Source organism: Apostichopus japonicus, chromosome 20 (genome assembly GCF_037975245.1).
Source record: "Apostichopus japonicus isolate 1M-3 chromosome 20, ASM3797524v1, whole genome shotgun sequence".
Classification (NCBI taxonomy): domain Eukaryota; kingdom Metazoa; phylum Echinodermata; class Holothuroidea; order Aspidochirotida; family Stichopodidae; genus Apostichopus; species Apostichopus japonicus.
Window position 1 is genome coordinate 33472368 of NC_092580.1, and position 15871 is coordinate 33488238.

General features: G+C 37.2%; 2 protein-coding genes across 2 annotated transcripts in view; one reads left to right on the forward strand and one right to left on the reverse strand.

Moving 5' to 3' along the window:
• Positions 1 to 8667, reverse strand: part of LOC139962187 (UDP-galactose translocator-like) — a 44850-nt gene extending 36183 nt beyond the window's left edge. The window contains exon 1 of the mRNA XM_071962163.1: positions 8245 to 8667. Within this exon, the coding sequence (XP_071818264.1) occupies positions 8245 to 8353 (109 nt within the window). The 5' untranslated portion in view covers positions 8354 to 8667. The remainder of the gene's footprint in view (positions 1 to 8244) is intronic.
• LOC139962193 (mitochondrial intermembrane space import and assembly protein 40-B-like) lies at positions 17 to 5997 on the forward strand. The gene is made up of 3 exons (XM_071962178.1): positions 17 to 222; positions 2472 to 2573; positions 3379 to 5997. The coding sequence occupies exons 1-3, from the start codon at positions 201 to 203 to the stop codon at positions 3795 to 3797; spliced, it is 543 nt and encodes a 180-aa protein (XP_071818279.1). The 5' UTR covers positions 17 to 200; the 3' UTR covers positions 3798 to 5997.
• Positions 8668 to 15871: the final 7204 nt, after the last annotated feature.

Below are 15871 nucleotides of genomic sequence, written 5' to 3' on the forward strand. Positions count from 1 at the left end.
GTACTATACATTCCTGTCTAGGGGAACATATTACGAAGGCCTAAAGCAGAGTTGACTTGCCCAGTGAACTACTTCCAATGATAGTTTTAAATTTGGTTTATTCCATGTACATAATTGACAAGGCATAGTTAATCGTCGATAAGCTTATGAAGAACAGTGTGTGTGCATGAGGTTAGGACAGTTCAATTGCTTTGGAAGCCATGTCGTACTGTAAAGAGGAAGGTAAGTTGAAACTGAAGGTAGATTCGAAAGGTAGAACTTTATTAAATAGTAGCAAGTGTAGGCTAGTAATGTATTTTGTTTGAATGTTAACAAGTTAAGATCAGGATACCGTTGGTGCTACTGATGTCATTGGAGTTTTCAAGATAAATATTTGAACGAAAGATGTTGTTCTGAAGTAACAGGTGATACTGAAATGTGATAACTTAGTAATTGTTACTTTGGCCTAATGTTACTTGGTTACTGTTGTTAGACCTAGTGTAGGCCCCTAGCCTAGGCTAGGTTTGTCAGCCATGGTCTTTAGCCTGGTTTCTATTGAGATTTTGAAAATAGTTTTTGTATTTAGGGAGCCAACCATGATTAGCATTAATGGATATACATGAGAGCAAGCCATTATTATACAAGCCATTAATTATACAAGCCATTATATTGGAATTGAGATGGAAAATGAACTTTCAAGTCCCAGTTGAAGGGAAGTGCATGACAGGAGAAAGATGCTGACACATGCTATAATGCATAAACCCTAGGCGTATGGAACCGTCCCAGTTTGGAGGGCAGAAAGTTTTTGCCTGAATTTTGAAGCCTTGCCCAAACTTTTGAAACTAATACTACACATGAAACATGGTGATGCCGGTTGCGAGTTTGATTTTCTTGAAACTGCCATACATTTTTAAGGGTGTTCCAAATTCAGAAATGAGAATTTCGAAAATACTTTTTCTTATTACTAATACTAGGCCCACCTCTGTGTGGCTGCTATCATTAATGTTAATGGATTTTTGCATCTACGAAGGGGACTATGTTATATTAACAAGGGCAGTCAGATGGGCATTTAAACATTGCTGTTTGAAGAAAAGATGACAGTTGAAAAGTAATTGTTATTAAACCATGATGTCTTCAACTTTTACGTCACTGCCTGTAATCCAATTACCGGAAATAATTGGATAAATAAACACCTGACCTACTATGACCAACGCAAAGCAAATTATCAAAGTAAACATAAAATAGCCTATGCACATGCAATTAAAACTTGAGTGCCTAAACCCTATAATCACTTGAATAACTTCTAGTGGAAATAGTTGTCATATTCTCTACCACTATCTTCATCTATTTATGTCTAACATAGGGATAACCTATATAAACTTCTTTGCATGTTATCACAAAATACACAGACAAATTGGGGTAACAGTTACTGAAATTATGAAACTCATGTTCAATTTAGAATTGCCAACTTCCTTCATTGCCAAATTTGCGAGAATCTGTAATATATTTTAATAATAATATTAATATAATAATATTAATATAATATTGACTGCCGACAAGATGTACAATTTCAGGCAATTTATGAGAAACTGGTGCAGATGTTTCTTCCTAACTATTACAAGAGATGTGTTTTAGGGTGTTTGTTTGATTCAGAGAATTTTTGACCACCCAAACACTTATTTTACACTTTCAATAATTAAATCGGAATCAGCCTACGGTACTATATTGTCACACATGAGTTGATTGCAGGGTTTACTTTTCAGACTGAAGACACTCTTAAATCTGATTCAGCTTTATATTTAGTTTCAGACCTAATAGGTAACAAAGAGACTTCATTCCGTAGGCTAGGTACTGTATATCTTTCATAATCAAGTTATAATATTAATTTTACTGTTTAAGGTTCATCCTGTTGATTCGGTTTTTCCCCATGTTCTGGCTCAAACTGAACTTCTCATAAAATGATAGTTCTGTATAGCAAAAGTGCTTCCAGTTACCTCCAAAATGGATATAAATTAACATTGTATGCGAATTACCAGTGAATGTAACTGATTCGGGCAAGAATTGGGATGATTCGGGCAGGAATCTGGAATGGTTCAGGGAAAATCGGGAACGAATTGGGCAAGAATTGAGACCAATTCAGAAAAGAATTGAAGAAAAATCGGGGAAGGGACCATCTATTAAACTCTCCTGATATTTTTTATAAAAAAAAATAAAATTTCTTTATTTGTCCCTGAGGCGGCCCAAATTTGTGCCTGAATTTTGAATCCCTCTGAAATTTTTTTTTTGCATCCTTGTTCCCCACCACCTTGTATGCTTTGTGCAAATCCTTAGCTAACATTGTGATAACTGTGGAAAATCGTCTTAGGTGAAAGAAATACTTTTGAAGACTTTCCGGCCAAAATGTGGATTTTGTTGAAGAGTGCACAATACAAAGATCAACTGAAAAGAGCTTTACATTCAATATTCCTTCTTTTCATTCCTACTTTTTGCAGGGAAGGACAAGATAATATTTGTCACTCAAGAAGATCATGAAGGGCCTGTGCAAGATGAAATCATCAGTATCTTAGATGATGACCCAAATGAAGAAGCAGAGGGTAAGTACTGTTTATCAGATTTTGATACTTTTTCTGACAAAGGGAAAGTATGTGAGTTCATTTGTGACACTTAATGTGACAAAGGTAAAGTATGTGAGTTCATTCGTGACACTTTATCTGACGAAGGGTAAGTATGTGAGTTTATTCGTGACACTTTATCTGACAAAGAGTACGTATGTGAGTTAATTTGTGACACTTTATCTGACAAAGGGTAAGTATGTGAGTTCATTCGTGACACTTTATCTGAACAATGGGTAGGTAGGTATGTGAGTTCAATGATTAGAATGAATTTTTCTTGTTGAAATCTTGGGAGGTGGACAGTTTCAGGTATATAGAATAGAAAGCCTTTAACATTGACCTTGCATTATGACTTAATGGTGGACCTGAATCAATACCAGGGTTTAGTTTTCTGTGATACAGTGATTTACAGAAGGCAAAAAGCTGATGCCACACTGTATATAAATTGGGGTGAGGTAGATATTGAGGCTTTAAGTCATCATTCCATGTGTTAAGCTGGAATAAGCTTAACAACGATATGTTTTGTTATGTTTTTGTTGGTATCATTCTTGTACTGATTATAATAGCCCTGTCAGACCAAAGTAAGGTTAGCATGTTGTTTACTTCTTCCCCTTACCAACAACCTCTGGGATTATTTAATCACTGATGAAGACCAATAAAAATTGTGCATCACATGACATGGTAATGACAGAAGAATATTTTTTTCACCATTACATAAAGGCAAATCGAAACCCCCATATTGTCTAAATTTGTTCACATTTTTTTTTCTGGCTCCTTATTTCATCAGGATTAATATTACCATCCGGAGAGATTAACTGGAATTGTCCATGTCTGGGAGGTATGCCCAGCGGACCTTGCGGTCCAGAGTTTAGAGAAGCCTTTTCCTGTTTTCACTACAGCGAGGCAGATCCAAAAGGTTCGGATTGTATAGAAAAGTTTAGAGATATGCAAGTGTGTATGTCAGGATATCCCGAACTTTATCCTCCCAGAGAAGAGGAAGAAGAAGAAGAAGATTTCAAGAGCGAGAAGGAGAAAGAGGATGGTGCTGTATCAAAGGAGGATGGAGATGACGATTCGGAAACCGAGAAGGAAAAGGAAGAGGATGGTGCTGTATCAAAAGAGGATGGAGATGAAGAGAAACAGATTAAAAATGATAATAAGACAGTTGAAGGAAACACACCCCAAGAAGAAGCAGTAGCCTCGTGACGCATATCTGGACCTTAGATCTCTGTTAAAATGCTCATTCAGACTAAACTTAATTCCGGTTTTAAATCTTTCTCTGTTCTTGAAAGTACCATACCGAAAGAACGGCTAGTCAGAAGATACCTGTTTCCATGACAACATGCTGTAGTTTAATGCAAGCTCTGGTAGATTGGCACAGACGAAGAGGAGGGAGTGATAATTTACTAGAAGAATTGTAGAAACTCAAATGTCTGTGTATAGATTGGTGTTAACAAAGTATCTATCAATACCAAAGCTGGAACAGCATTGGATTTCTGTAATTTCTACCCTTTAGTAACAAACTGCATAGAGAAGGGTATCTAGCCAGGTGACTCAAAGGCACGAAGGCAATTATATTCAATAGGCTTTGGCAAAATATCTGTTTCTAATTATCAAGGTAGGATGACCAGAATGAATGCCTCACGGTGCTCTTTGTCTCAGTTGTATTCTGTGTTTTGATACAGTTTGGTCATACTCACATACAGTAGCAAGAGTACAAGTACTGTACAAGTACTGTAAGTTGAAACACTATAGCATGCTAAAGGCTAAAATGGTTAATTTTGGCTGCTGGCATGAATGTCTTCTGGGAATTTTTGAGTGTGATCTTTGAGTGCATTTCTTCAAGTGTTATTTATATGGTGCTTTTTACGTTATAAACTTTGCTCTTGAAATCACAGGAACTACAGTTGGGTTGTCAGTATGTTGGGTTTTTTGTCTGCTTTCATTTGGGGTTATGTCTCATATCATTTTGTATTAGGCTCTTCAAATACTGAATCAACAACGACATTATGAAACTTGCGAGGCCAACATCATAAACTGGCTTTATAAATTGGATCACATTTGACAAGCAAAATATCTCTAAGTTTGATGCCTCCTGTAATATTCCATTACAAATTTTGGTAATTAGCCTAACCAGGCCTATGATACTGAACAGAATACATGGAATGTTCAATATCCGAAATGACTGTAGTACTGTACTGGCTGTTGTGCTTCAGTTAATGCTATACAGTTGTGTACATTTCAATGCATCGTTTATCTAGGATAGAGCCCCATACAGGAACCTTTAGTCACAGATTGGATGAGGTGATCAGGACAGGAGTTGTCATTGACACTTCTTTCAAAGTTATCTGCTTTGCTTTTGCAATGCTAGAATGACCGCAGCTGGGACAGATATGTTCATATTTCCTAGATTTCTTTCACTGCCACTGACAAGCATCTGTACTCACTCATATATTAAATGATCTAATTTGGGAATAATTCAAATAGCTAAACTGTCCTGTAAACTACGTCCACAAACATTTAGCAGTTTTAAGCTCAAGTTATGAATATTCAGAGGTCATTATGCAAGAGAAATGATGACAAAGCAGCCCTGGTTGGTTTTCATTACTGACACAGATGAGACAATGTTTAATCTATAGGAGCCTCTCATTTGGCTTATCTTGTTTAACATTCATGTGATGATGTGAATGCTGTAAAGTCGCCTTGATATTATAGATGTACCAACAAGTGACAGCAAAGCCAAGTCCATCCTGATTCTTATATATGCAAAGAAGGCAAAGCCTAGATGTAATCAGGACTAGCTTTGATATTTTAACATTTTATTTTGAACAGTGAATAATCCGTTGAGGCATTGGTTGTACACACTAATTAGATGTAGGTTTTCTCCAAGTGTATTCACATAGGTGTACACAATACTTTCTAAGTAGATCCAGATGCCCTTCACACAGACCTATATATATATTTCATGCTATGTGTATGGCTTAAAACCCCATCACAAATGTAATTCATGAATTTGACTTCCAAGACTTCAACCAATGAGATGCTTGCATACCTTATTTAGAGGTTAGTGAAGACAATCCCAAAATTGTTTTTTTTTTTTGGGGGGGGGGTTGGTGGAAAAGGATCTACACTTTATGAAGAAAGTTTCTGTTGATACTCATCTTCTTCATTCAAAATTTCCAAGATTTCAGTCTTTAGGTGAAGTCCTTTGAGTAACTGAGAGTGTGATTAGTATTATCTACTTATAACAACCCATCGGTGTTGGTAAACGACTACTGAGTGGAGGCTAGGGTTGTTATGGAAATATTTGTGTACGTTCCAGTACATTTACTTCTCTAAGTCTAGTGTGTGTATCCAGTTTGCATTTTTGATACAGAGTCACAGAATATAAGCATATTGAATCATATTTACATTTTCTGTCTTTTTTTTTTGTTCTTGGTGAGATGGGTAGGGGGGGGGTTGGGTGGGAGTGGCACAGGGACAGGCAGAACCCAGGTAATCTCTCTAGCTGTGGGGTTTATTTATTGCAGGTAGTCCTGCCTTAAAAACAGCCCTAGCTTGTAAACATGATATCTCAAGATAAATAACCTCTGCAGTTCTCATATGTGGCTTCAGCACAATTAGTACAAGAACCAGTTTGTTTTGGTTGGAGGTCATTTGGTGTCAACAGAGGGCAAAATGTGAAATGCTCAAAAACTGCATCTCTAGAACCTTAACATCAAAGGAGTTCATGTATGCATGGTAGGTTAGCCTTTTATATTGTAACGTTTTTACACACATCGGTGTAGGTCAGAGTTCATTTAAGATCACCAGGGGTCAAAACTTGAAATCCTTGTAAACACGATATCTTCAGGTAGCTAACCTCTTCCATTTTCATATGTGGCTTCCCCATAATTAGTACAAGAACCCTATTGGAGGTCAAAGGTCATTGGGGTCAACCGAGGGCAACAAGTGAAAATCTCAAAAATGCTGCATCTTCAGAACCTGAACATTAAGGATCTCTCCAGATATGAAACTTTACTGAATCTCATATTGCATTTGGCTTACCTTTAATGAATACAATAATGTTACAAGTGGAGGACAAGGTCATTTGGGGTCATCAAAGGTCACACTCTGTAAAGTCTTATGACACAAACCTTGAACACGATATCCAAGCCTTCCAAAGGTAGGTTACATCACATAGCTCATATTTGGCAGCTGTCTTTCTTATAGTGAGTACAAGAGCCCTATTATTTTGGTGGAGGTCAGAGGTCGTGTAGGGTCAGCAGAGGTCAAAATATCAAAGTACTTTATCTTGAGAACTTTACCTTCAAAAGAGATTATATATGAATGGTAGATTACCCAAATGATTAGTAAAATTGCTCCACAATTTGGTACAGGTGAAAGCTCATTAAAGGTTTGCAGAAGTCAAACCCTACCAAATATCTAAAGGTCATGTCTCAATGAAGATGTGAAACTGATGCTGATTGGAGTTCCCCACATGTAGGTGGAGGGCAAAGGTCGGCTTATACACGCAGTATGAACTTCAGCCAGGGTTAGCTTGTAAACTACTCTTGTGCTGCATCTGTCATGTATTTAAAGGCAAGTAACTGCTGGGAGGGGTTTCCCTCGGTTGTATATGTGTGGTTTAGTTTTCAAACTATCAAAAGATTCAAAACTAAGGAATCATGGCAGCTTTAGGGGCGCAGTTCATAAATAAATAAATCTTGCATAAATAAACCATAGGCTACTTGAACATGTACAAGATTCATATCGTTGAAATTAACTGGTAGGCTACATTTTTCATAAGCATGTGCTTACTAATGACCTTTGATTAACATTTATTTGGATTTATGTTTCAATTATACATATAATTGAACGAGTTATAATGATGGTATTTTGTGTTCACGTATATAGGTATGCATGGTACGTAGGAGACATTACGTACACATTGTAACACACAAGAGTGCTCTAAAAGCGAGTTTTAGACCGGGTAAAATGATTGAGTTGATTGCCTAGTAAAAATACGGAAAATTTTCTGCAGTTTTAGGTCAAAACTACTTCCTCATAGCAATTTGAAAGGCTGTCGAAGTTATGAATATTTCAAGTTGGTGGTATTTTATGAATGCATCTGGCAACACCAGTGTGAATGACGTCATAATGGCAATTCAACTGATGTTTTTTTTCCCCCTGAAGTCACTTAATTACAGAGGAAAATAGAATGTCTACAACACAGTTGCATTTTGATCCAATTCGCATCACAGAGAACATTGACAGCTATGACTGTACTAATTTAGTATTGATTGGTTCTGTTTATTTATGGAAAGTAGGCCCTACTGCTCCCACTTTCCGACGAGGGCATGGTCGTTAGCTGCCTCCATAGAGCAGAATATATTCTGCTCTATGGTTGCCTCCGACAAATGAGAACAACATAAACCAGTTTAAACACAACATCGCACATATATAACATACTACAAGAATGAATACTGAACTGCATCGCATTATATCGACATAAAACTTAAAACCTCTCAGTATTATTGCTGGCCATTTTTACACGCTCTGCATTTTTCGTGATCGGAAGTGACGTCATGATGCACAACGTCAACGTAGTATGGTTAAAGTAAATTGGGAAATCCCCAGTGAACGTTCGAATGAGACCGATAAAGTTGCTTACCTGTGATTTCATATGCCGGGTGTGCTTGTTTCATACTACCAGTCCTGCAAGTTTTCTTATGTCTATATCGAATGTGGTCTTGGTTCTTCGCAGAACGAACTGCAACCATGTTTGAGATTTACTCTACGTCTGGTTTAGTGTCATACCGTCATCCCAATGTCATACGACCAGCTATTACGTCCAAAAGCACATCAAGATCAACCAGGTACCATTACTAATCATTTCATGGCAAGTTTTACAAGCAGTAGTGTCATTTAGTGTTCAACACGACGAACGCTCGGACGTTTATACTAGAAACAATTACCAAAGCAGTTTATCTTCACATAACCGTTTATGCAGTAGTGATGCCCCCTGATAAGCCGGCTCATCCACAATCCCCTAAGTGTATATGTATTTTGTAAACGACTTCCTGTCTTCACACTGCAGAGTACTGCACAGTTAACACATGTCCGGTTATCTTTACCACACATGCCAAGGCAGCCAACGTCTAGCAACCAATTATACTTTCTCGTAAAGTATTGCCATGGCAGCAATACATATCGCAAACACATAGCACAATCCGGTGAGGTCAAACAACACAGGGGGAATAGAGGACCGTAGTTTGTAAAATAATACTCATAAGTTTTACGCGCGATTAGACTTCAGGATAAGTCTGCACCAGTGAGTTGTGTTGCCTGCAGGGGAATTGTTCAGTCTATTCAATCGCGGGCAAACAACCTTGATCAAAATGACTATTTCAGTCCTATATGACTGTTTGTCAGTGCATGGAGCTGTTTATAGCTCCATGGTCAGTGGGTATCAGAGGGGAATCGAATTCCACGACCCAGGGCTTCTAGCCACTCCTTTATGACAGCCCTCACCCCCCCCCCCGGCCTTCCATAAAGGGTTCATCCCCTACCTAATTCAGGTGGAAGACATCACGGGAAAAAGACACGCATTTAAGTTATCGTAAGCACAGTCCTTGGATGTTTACGTCTTGCTTACGGTCACCTTAAACATCGGAAACCCGTACATTTTGGAACAACGCGTTTACGATGTGTTTACGCATCCGTAAACATTGTAAACACGGAACAACAGATTTCCGTTACGTTTATGACAACTTACATATCGGAAGTTAATAATTACTTTCGTATTTATTAAAACTTATTTCTTCTACACGTTTACGTTGACCTTAATCTCGCCACGAAGAAATTTACGACAGGATTACGATTATCTTACACATCGGAAACTCGGAGCATAGATTCAACGCGTTTACAACAAACTTACGCCAAACTTAAGTATGACGTTAACGTTGATTGTTCCATGAAATAAAACACTGGACACAATTCTCATGTCAATCTTTCCGATAATGATATTACCCTGTGACTGCATCTCATGAATAAAATTTCAACATTTACGTTGGCTGAAACGAGTGCAGTTAAAAATTTACTGTGTATTTACAATTAACTTACAAATACCCAAATACGTTCATTTCAGCGTTTACGTATTGATTACGAAATCCTTAAACGTCAAGTTTAAGTTATTTTCGTTCACCTGAAACAGGCACAGTACGGCATGTTTAGGATATACACGTCGGAAATTCCGAAGCATGCACACCACGGGATTACAGCATGATTACACCAACTTACGCATTGCGTTTACGTTGAATGTAATCTCCACTGAATTCGGAATTTACGGGAAGATTAAGATTCACTTATGCGTCGGAAATTTCAGAGCATACACATACCACGAGTGTCAGTACAGCATGATTACATCAACATCGCTTACGTTGACTCAATAAAGATTCGGAATTTAAGAGATGATTAATATTAACTTAAGCGTCGGAAATTTCAAAAAATACACAGAACGTGATTACGGTATGATTACAACGCCCATATACGTCACATTTAATTTATACCGACGGGTAATTTTTACCGAGACAATCATCTGCCTGTTCGGTTCATTATATGTTCGTCTGTAAATATAGCATGCCAAAGTACTTGCTAGAAGTTTTCAAAAAGGGAAGTTTTTAACTCTTCCAAAGTGTTCTCTTGATATTCTAGTAAATGGACATACAAGATGACTGAATGTCCAGTGAGGTAAATTTCCTTCAGGGTGCACGTGGTAATATAAAAAAGTTAAAGGATTTGACCAAAGATGACCATATTTGAATATCTGATATTGTTCTAATACAGCATATATCTTTCAATGTGAATGTGCATGGCTTGCACATACATACAACCATATGTACCTCACAATGTATTTCTCATACTTTGTTCAGTTATAATATATATGTATATATATATATATATATATATATATATATATATATATATATATATATATATATATATATATATATATATAAATATGCAGCCGTCAAACCAACAAAACTCCTCAAGCTAATTCTATGAGAGTGTCAGCAAAGTTCCTCGTGGTTGCTCATTTTGGTAAGTTACGTAATTCACGTTGCGGGTCCTCGATCATAATACCTCAACAAACAGCTCACCATCAAAAAGAATTAAGTTTGGCGCTATGGCATGGCTGATCGATATTCTTATCCCTACCGCTGGAATCATGAGAAAACAGATGAGAAGACACATACACGGGTCTCCTCATCTGTCTGTCTAACTTTTTTATGTATAACTATTTATGTGTTAAAGTAAGTTGGCCTGACGTTTTTTATTATTTATTATTATTATTATTATTATTTATGTCCGATTAGTATGGTACGTGTTTGGTTTATCTGCTTCTTGATGCATATGCAGATACAACAATGAAAATACACGATACGGCCTGCCTTATACTGTATCAAACAGAACAGTGCATGCAATTGGTTTGTTGTAGAGAATTTGTGAAACCGCAATGAACAACCCTCATCTGTTGATCAGGGAGGTGATATTTTGGACCTCCCTGAACAGTCGCTGTTCATCCTCCAATCAAACGACAGCAAAACTAGCATGAAAAAAACGCGCTTGTTTTCAAACGCGGTCAAAGCTGCTTACATGACAACAGGAGGGTTAATAATGTGACCGCGAATAGCGTACGAAATGTATGGCTGACTAATACCAGGGAGTTGCATAACAACTCCCTGCTGATACTATTTACGTTTGAAAGTAATAGTATACTCTTACTGAATTAACGTCTGCTTTCTTATTGTTCTTTGTTTTCTTTTCACACGGGGAGGTTGTTTCTCCTTTGATAATTTTCGCACACGTATCAGCGTTTGCTATACATTCTCATACACCCCATTAAGGGAGTATATGAACTGGAAAATTTCCAAAAGGATGGCGATCCTCCTGCGTTAATGTGCTTCCTAGCCAATTACTAGTTAAATCAGGGAGTTGTAACTCACCTGTTAAACAATCTGGCTATAGGTCGGGTCGTGAGCATGAAATGATGGGTTAATGCCTAGAAAGCCACAGTTTTAGGGTAACATTAACAGCTCATATGTATAACACTGCTACCATTATGTGCACGTGTATATAACACACTTATAGGGCGGTGATCCTGAAAACATAACTTCAAAGCTAATACTTGCCCGTTGAGCAATTTGTCGGTGGCTAAATGGATGAAAGGTAGTCTGCATATGCCACAAATTATAGCACGCTATATATAACTGCCAGAAGTTTACAAAAATTACCTTCCAGGAGGTCTTTACTTTCCAAATTGTTCTCATACTTTCTAAATTAAAGACATAAAATGACTGAATGTTAATTTCCTCAAGGGTGGTAATACAAATACAATATATATATTTTTTGTATCAAAGGTGACCATATTTGAATACCTGGTATATTAGGGGCCAAAACAGCAAACCTTTGGAGCGGGATATACTGGATTTGTATTGGGGTGTAAAATCTAAACAATTGCAAGTAAAAGATTCAAAGTAAAGAACATACTTTACCAACACGTTTTACGAGGTACAAAGTATATATTTATAAATTTGTAGTTAAGACGGTGCACTCTTTACTGCAGGAATGCGACAACTTAATAAAGATTTTGCTCTCCCTTTCCTCTCTCATTCATTGCTGCAAATGTTTCTGTTGCAGCGATAGAAAGCAAGTGTAAATAAATGACACATGTTGACGCCAGAAATGTGTTCCACGTTCATTTCTATTGACAATTTTCTATTGTAGATAATGTTATTGAACTCTGAATTCAAACATGGAAACGTTTTACAAACATTCACCTCAAAATTAGGGGAACAATGCCACGAAGATTAATATATAGAATGAAAAACAACTTGTAGGTAGGGCCTATTGCTTACCGGCTAGATACAGACGTAACGATTAAAATGAACATATACAACGTGTACTGCACGCAGCCGCGTACACTATACACACACATATATACATATGATCCGTATTGTGCCACGCTTAGGGAATTGTGCCCACGCTTGGGAAAGTATGATTGGAATATATTAGGCTAGTTGTCATAAAACCTGTTCTTAAATTTAACAATTTGGAAGGCATTACATCATGTACAAACGAGAAGGCCCCATGAAAAAAATGCAAGTGAGACAAAAGCCTATACATCATATACTTTCTTATATTCTCTTTCAAACACTCCGACCCCCCCCCCCCCTCACCCGTTTAATTTTCGAAGGTGTTTACGTTGCTACGGGAGAAGTTTGGGTGTCCAGTTAGGTTCAAACTTGTTATATGCAACTAATATAGGTTATGTAGAAGGATTAAAGTATGCTGTATTGGCCCATATATGCCATATATTCAAAAATGGTCACCTCACCCCTGGTCAATATTCTTAAACGGTTATATTACCTCGTTGGAAGAAAAATTACCTCACTAGACATTCAGTCATCTTTTGTGTTCATTAAGAATGTCTGCCAATTTGGAGAGCGAAGACCTCCAAGGAAAGTATTTTTTTGAACATTCCTAGCAATTATTGCAAGTAGCTTAATTTGCGACCATTACAGTCCACAGATACAGTCTCAGATACAGACATATGTACGATTAACATATATACATAGACAACATATGTATAATGTACGCAGCCGCATACACTACACATATACATATTGGTTAACATGCATGTGTGACAGTAACTTTATTGTGCCCATGCTTTGCACTATTAAAGAAGCCTTTATATTAGAATCCTCTTTCCGACACCCGGCCCACCCCCCCCCCTGACACATATACATATATACCCATATACATATTGGTTAACATGCATGTGTGACAGTAACTTTATTGTGCCCACGCTTAGGAGAATTGTGCCCACGCTTGGTAAAGTATGACTGAAATATATAGTAGTCTTCACAGAAACTGTTCGAAAATTAAGCGATTTAGATGGCATTAAAACCCAAAACAAACAAGTAGACCCTTTAGGAACTGCACTATTTAAGAAGCCTATATATTACATACTTTCTTGAATCCTCTGTCCGACCCCCGACCCACCCCCCCCCCCCCCGACACATATACATAGATACACATTTTGGTTAACATGCATTTGTGACAGTAACTTTATTGTGCCCACGCTTAGGGGAATTGTGCCCACGCTTGGGAAAGTATGACTGAAATATAGTAGTCTTCACAGAAACCGTTTGAAAATTAAGCAATTTAGAAGGAATTAAAACCCAATACAAACGAGTAGACCCTTTAGGAACTGCACTATTAAAGAAGCCTATATATTACATAGTTTCTTGAATCCTCTTTCCGACACCCGACCCCCCCCCCCACCCCCCGACACATATACATATATACACATATACATATTGGTTAACGTGCATGTGTGACAGTAACTTTATTGTGCCCACGCTTAGGAGAATTGTGCCCACGCTTGGGAAAGTATGACTGAAATATAGTAGTCTTCACAGAAACTGTTCGAAAATTAAGCGATTTAGAAAGCATTAAAACTCAATACAAACGAGTAGACCCTTTAGGAACTGCACTATTTAAGAAGCCAATATATTACATACTTTCTTGAATCCTCTGTCCGACCACCGACCTCCCCCCCCCCCCCCTCCCGCGCCTCTTCATTTATTTTTCGAAAGTGTTACATACCGGGAAGTTTTGGTCTCCAGTTAGGTTCAAACCTTGTTATATGCAACTTCACTAGCCCAATACGAACGAGTAGACCCTACACTACTAAATATTACTATCATACTAAGTATGATTTATTGGTCCCATATATGCTACATATTAAAATATGGTCACCTTATGTTAAAATTCTTAAACTGTTTTATTAACCACCTTGGAGGAAATTTACCTAACTGGGAAATCATCTTGTTGTGTGTGTTTATAATGTCAGCGAACAATATGGAGAGTGAACACCTTCAGGAAAGGACTTTTTTTAAAACTTCCAGCAATTACAGCATGCCGTAATTTGGGGCCATTACAGACTACTTTTGATGAGTATACGTATTTCAACTCGAAGCCCCTCACCCCACAATCAATTTCCCCTCCCTAAATCTATTACGCCTGATTGACTCTGCGATCAATTTCATATATAGGTTGATGATACCTATACTTACTTTTAATTTAACATAATATGTTGATTACATATATCAACTGAAAATTATAGTGGGGGATAATAACGAGGAAGAAACTGTACTCATCAGCCTTAGATTAAAATTGTATACGTACGCTTATGAGTACGGAATTTCCGACTGTGGCACTCTAATTTTTCCGACTGTCGAACTCTATTTTTCATAAATTCTTGCTATTTGTGAGTGACCTACAATTTTCGGTCAAACTTGACCTTTAATCAGTCATATTTACCACGTTTTCCTTGTCATATTAAGAAATTGTATCTCGCGGTTCTTATACTCCACCATACAAAACTTCGTGTGATTTTGAATACTCTAAAAAAAAGATGCCTAATAAACTACTGTACAACGTATACAATTAAAACCCTCAATGCTATTCTACGGAAGCTAAAAATGACCATCAACATAAGAAAAACTTTGCCCATAAAGTGAAATTTTTCAGTAAATTGTTAAAATAACAAGATAAAATCTTATCCCCCCCAAAAAACAGAAAAATGTTGGATTGCTTATTTGCTTAAACTGAGCAATTGAACAATTTTTGAAAAATGTTTAATTGACAACTTATCATATCTCGTGTATTGAACATTTTGCTGCAAATTGTTCACTTGTTGACTTCATTCCATCTGAGCAATTGAAAAATTGTCTGCAAAATGTTCAATTGACAACTTATCTTATCTCGTTAATTGGACATGTTTTTGGCAAAATGTTCAATTGTTCACTTCATCCCAATTGAGCAATTGTAAAATTTTCTGCAAAATGTTTAATTGGCAACTTATCGTATCTCGTCAACTCAACATTTTTCTGCAAAATGTTTAACTGTTCACTTCATTCCCAATGCTCAGTTGGAATGAATTGAACAATTTAATTTTTTTCATGTGAGTGATAAAAAGCCCCCCCCCCCCCCAAGAAAATAATATTAAGCGCGCTAGGAAAAAGCGCTGTATTTTGGGGTAGTTCACTATGTCGTCGAATATAATTTGTTGAAAAAGAAAAGTTTTCCCCTTTGTTACATTAACATAGCTTTTTTTAGTTGGTAGTCTATGTAGCCTATCAAGCAGATAACTTATACTCATTGCTTACTCGCTAACCAGAGTGATTCATAAATTTGTGAAGTGAGGGCCAGTGGTACAAATGTACCGAAAA

Coding starts and splice junctions, on each gene's coding strand:
- LOC139962193 (XM_071962178.1), top strand. CDS start 201: ATGTCGTACTGTAAAGAGGAAG. Junction 223..2,471: donor GTCGTACTGTAAAGAGGAAG/GTAAGTTGAAAC, acceptor TACTTTTTGCAG/GGAAGGACAAGATAATATTT. Junction 2,574..3,378: donor CCCAAATGAAGAAGCAGAGG/GTAAGTACTGTT, acceptor TTATTTCATCAG/GATTAATATTACCATCCGGA.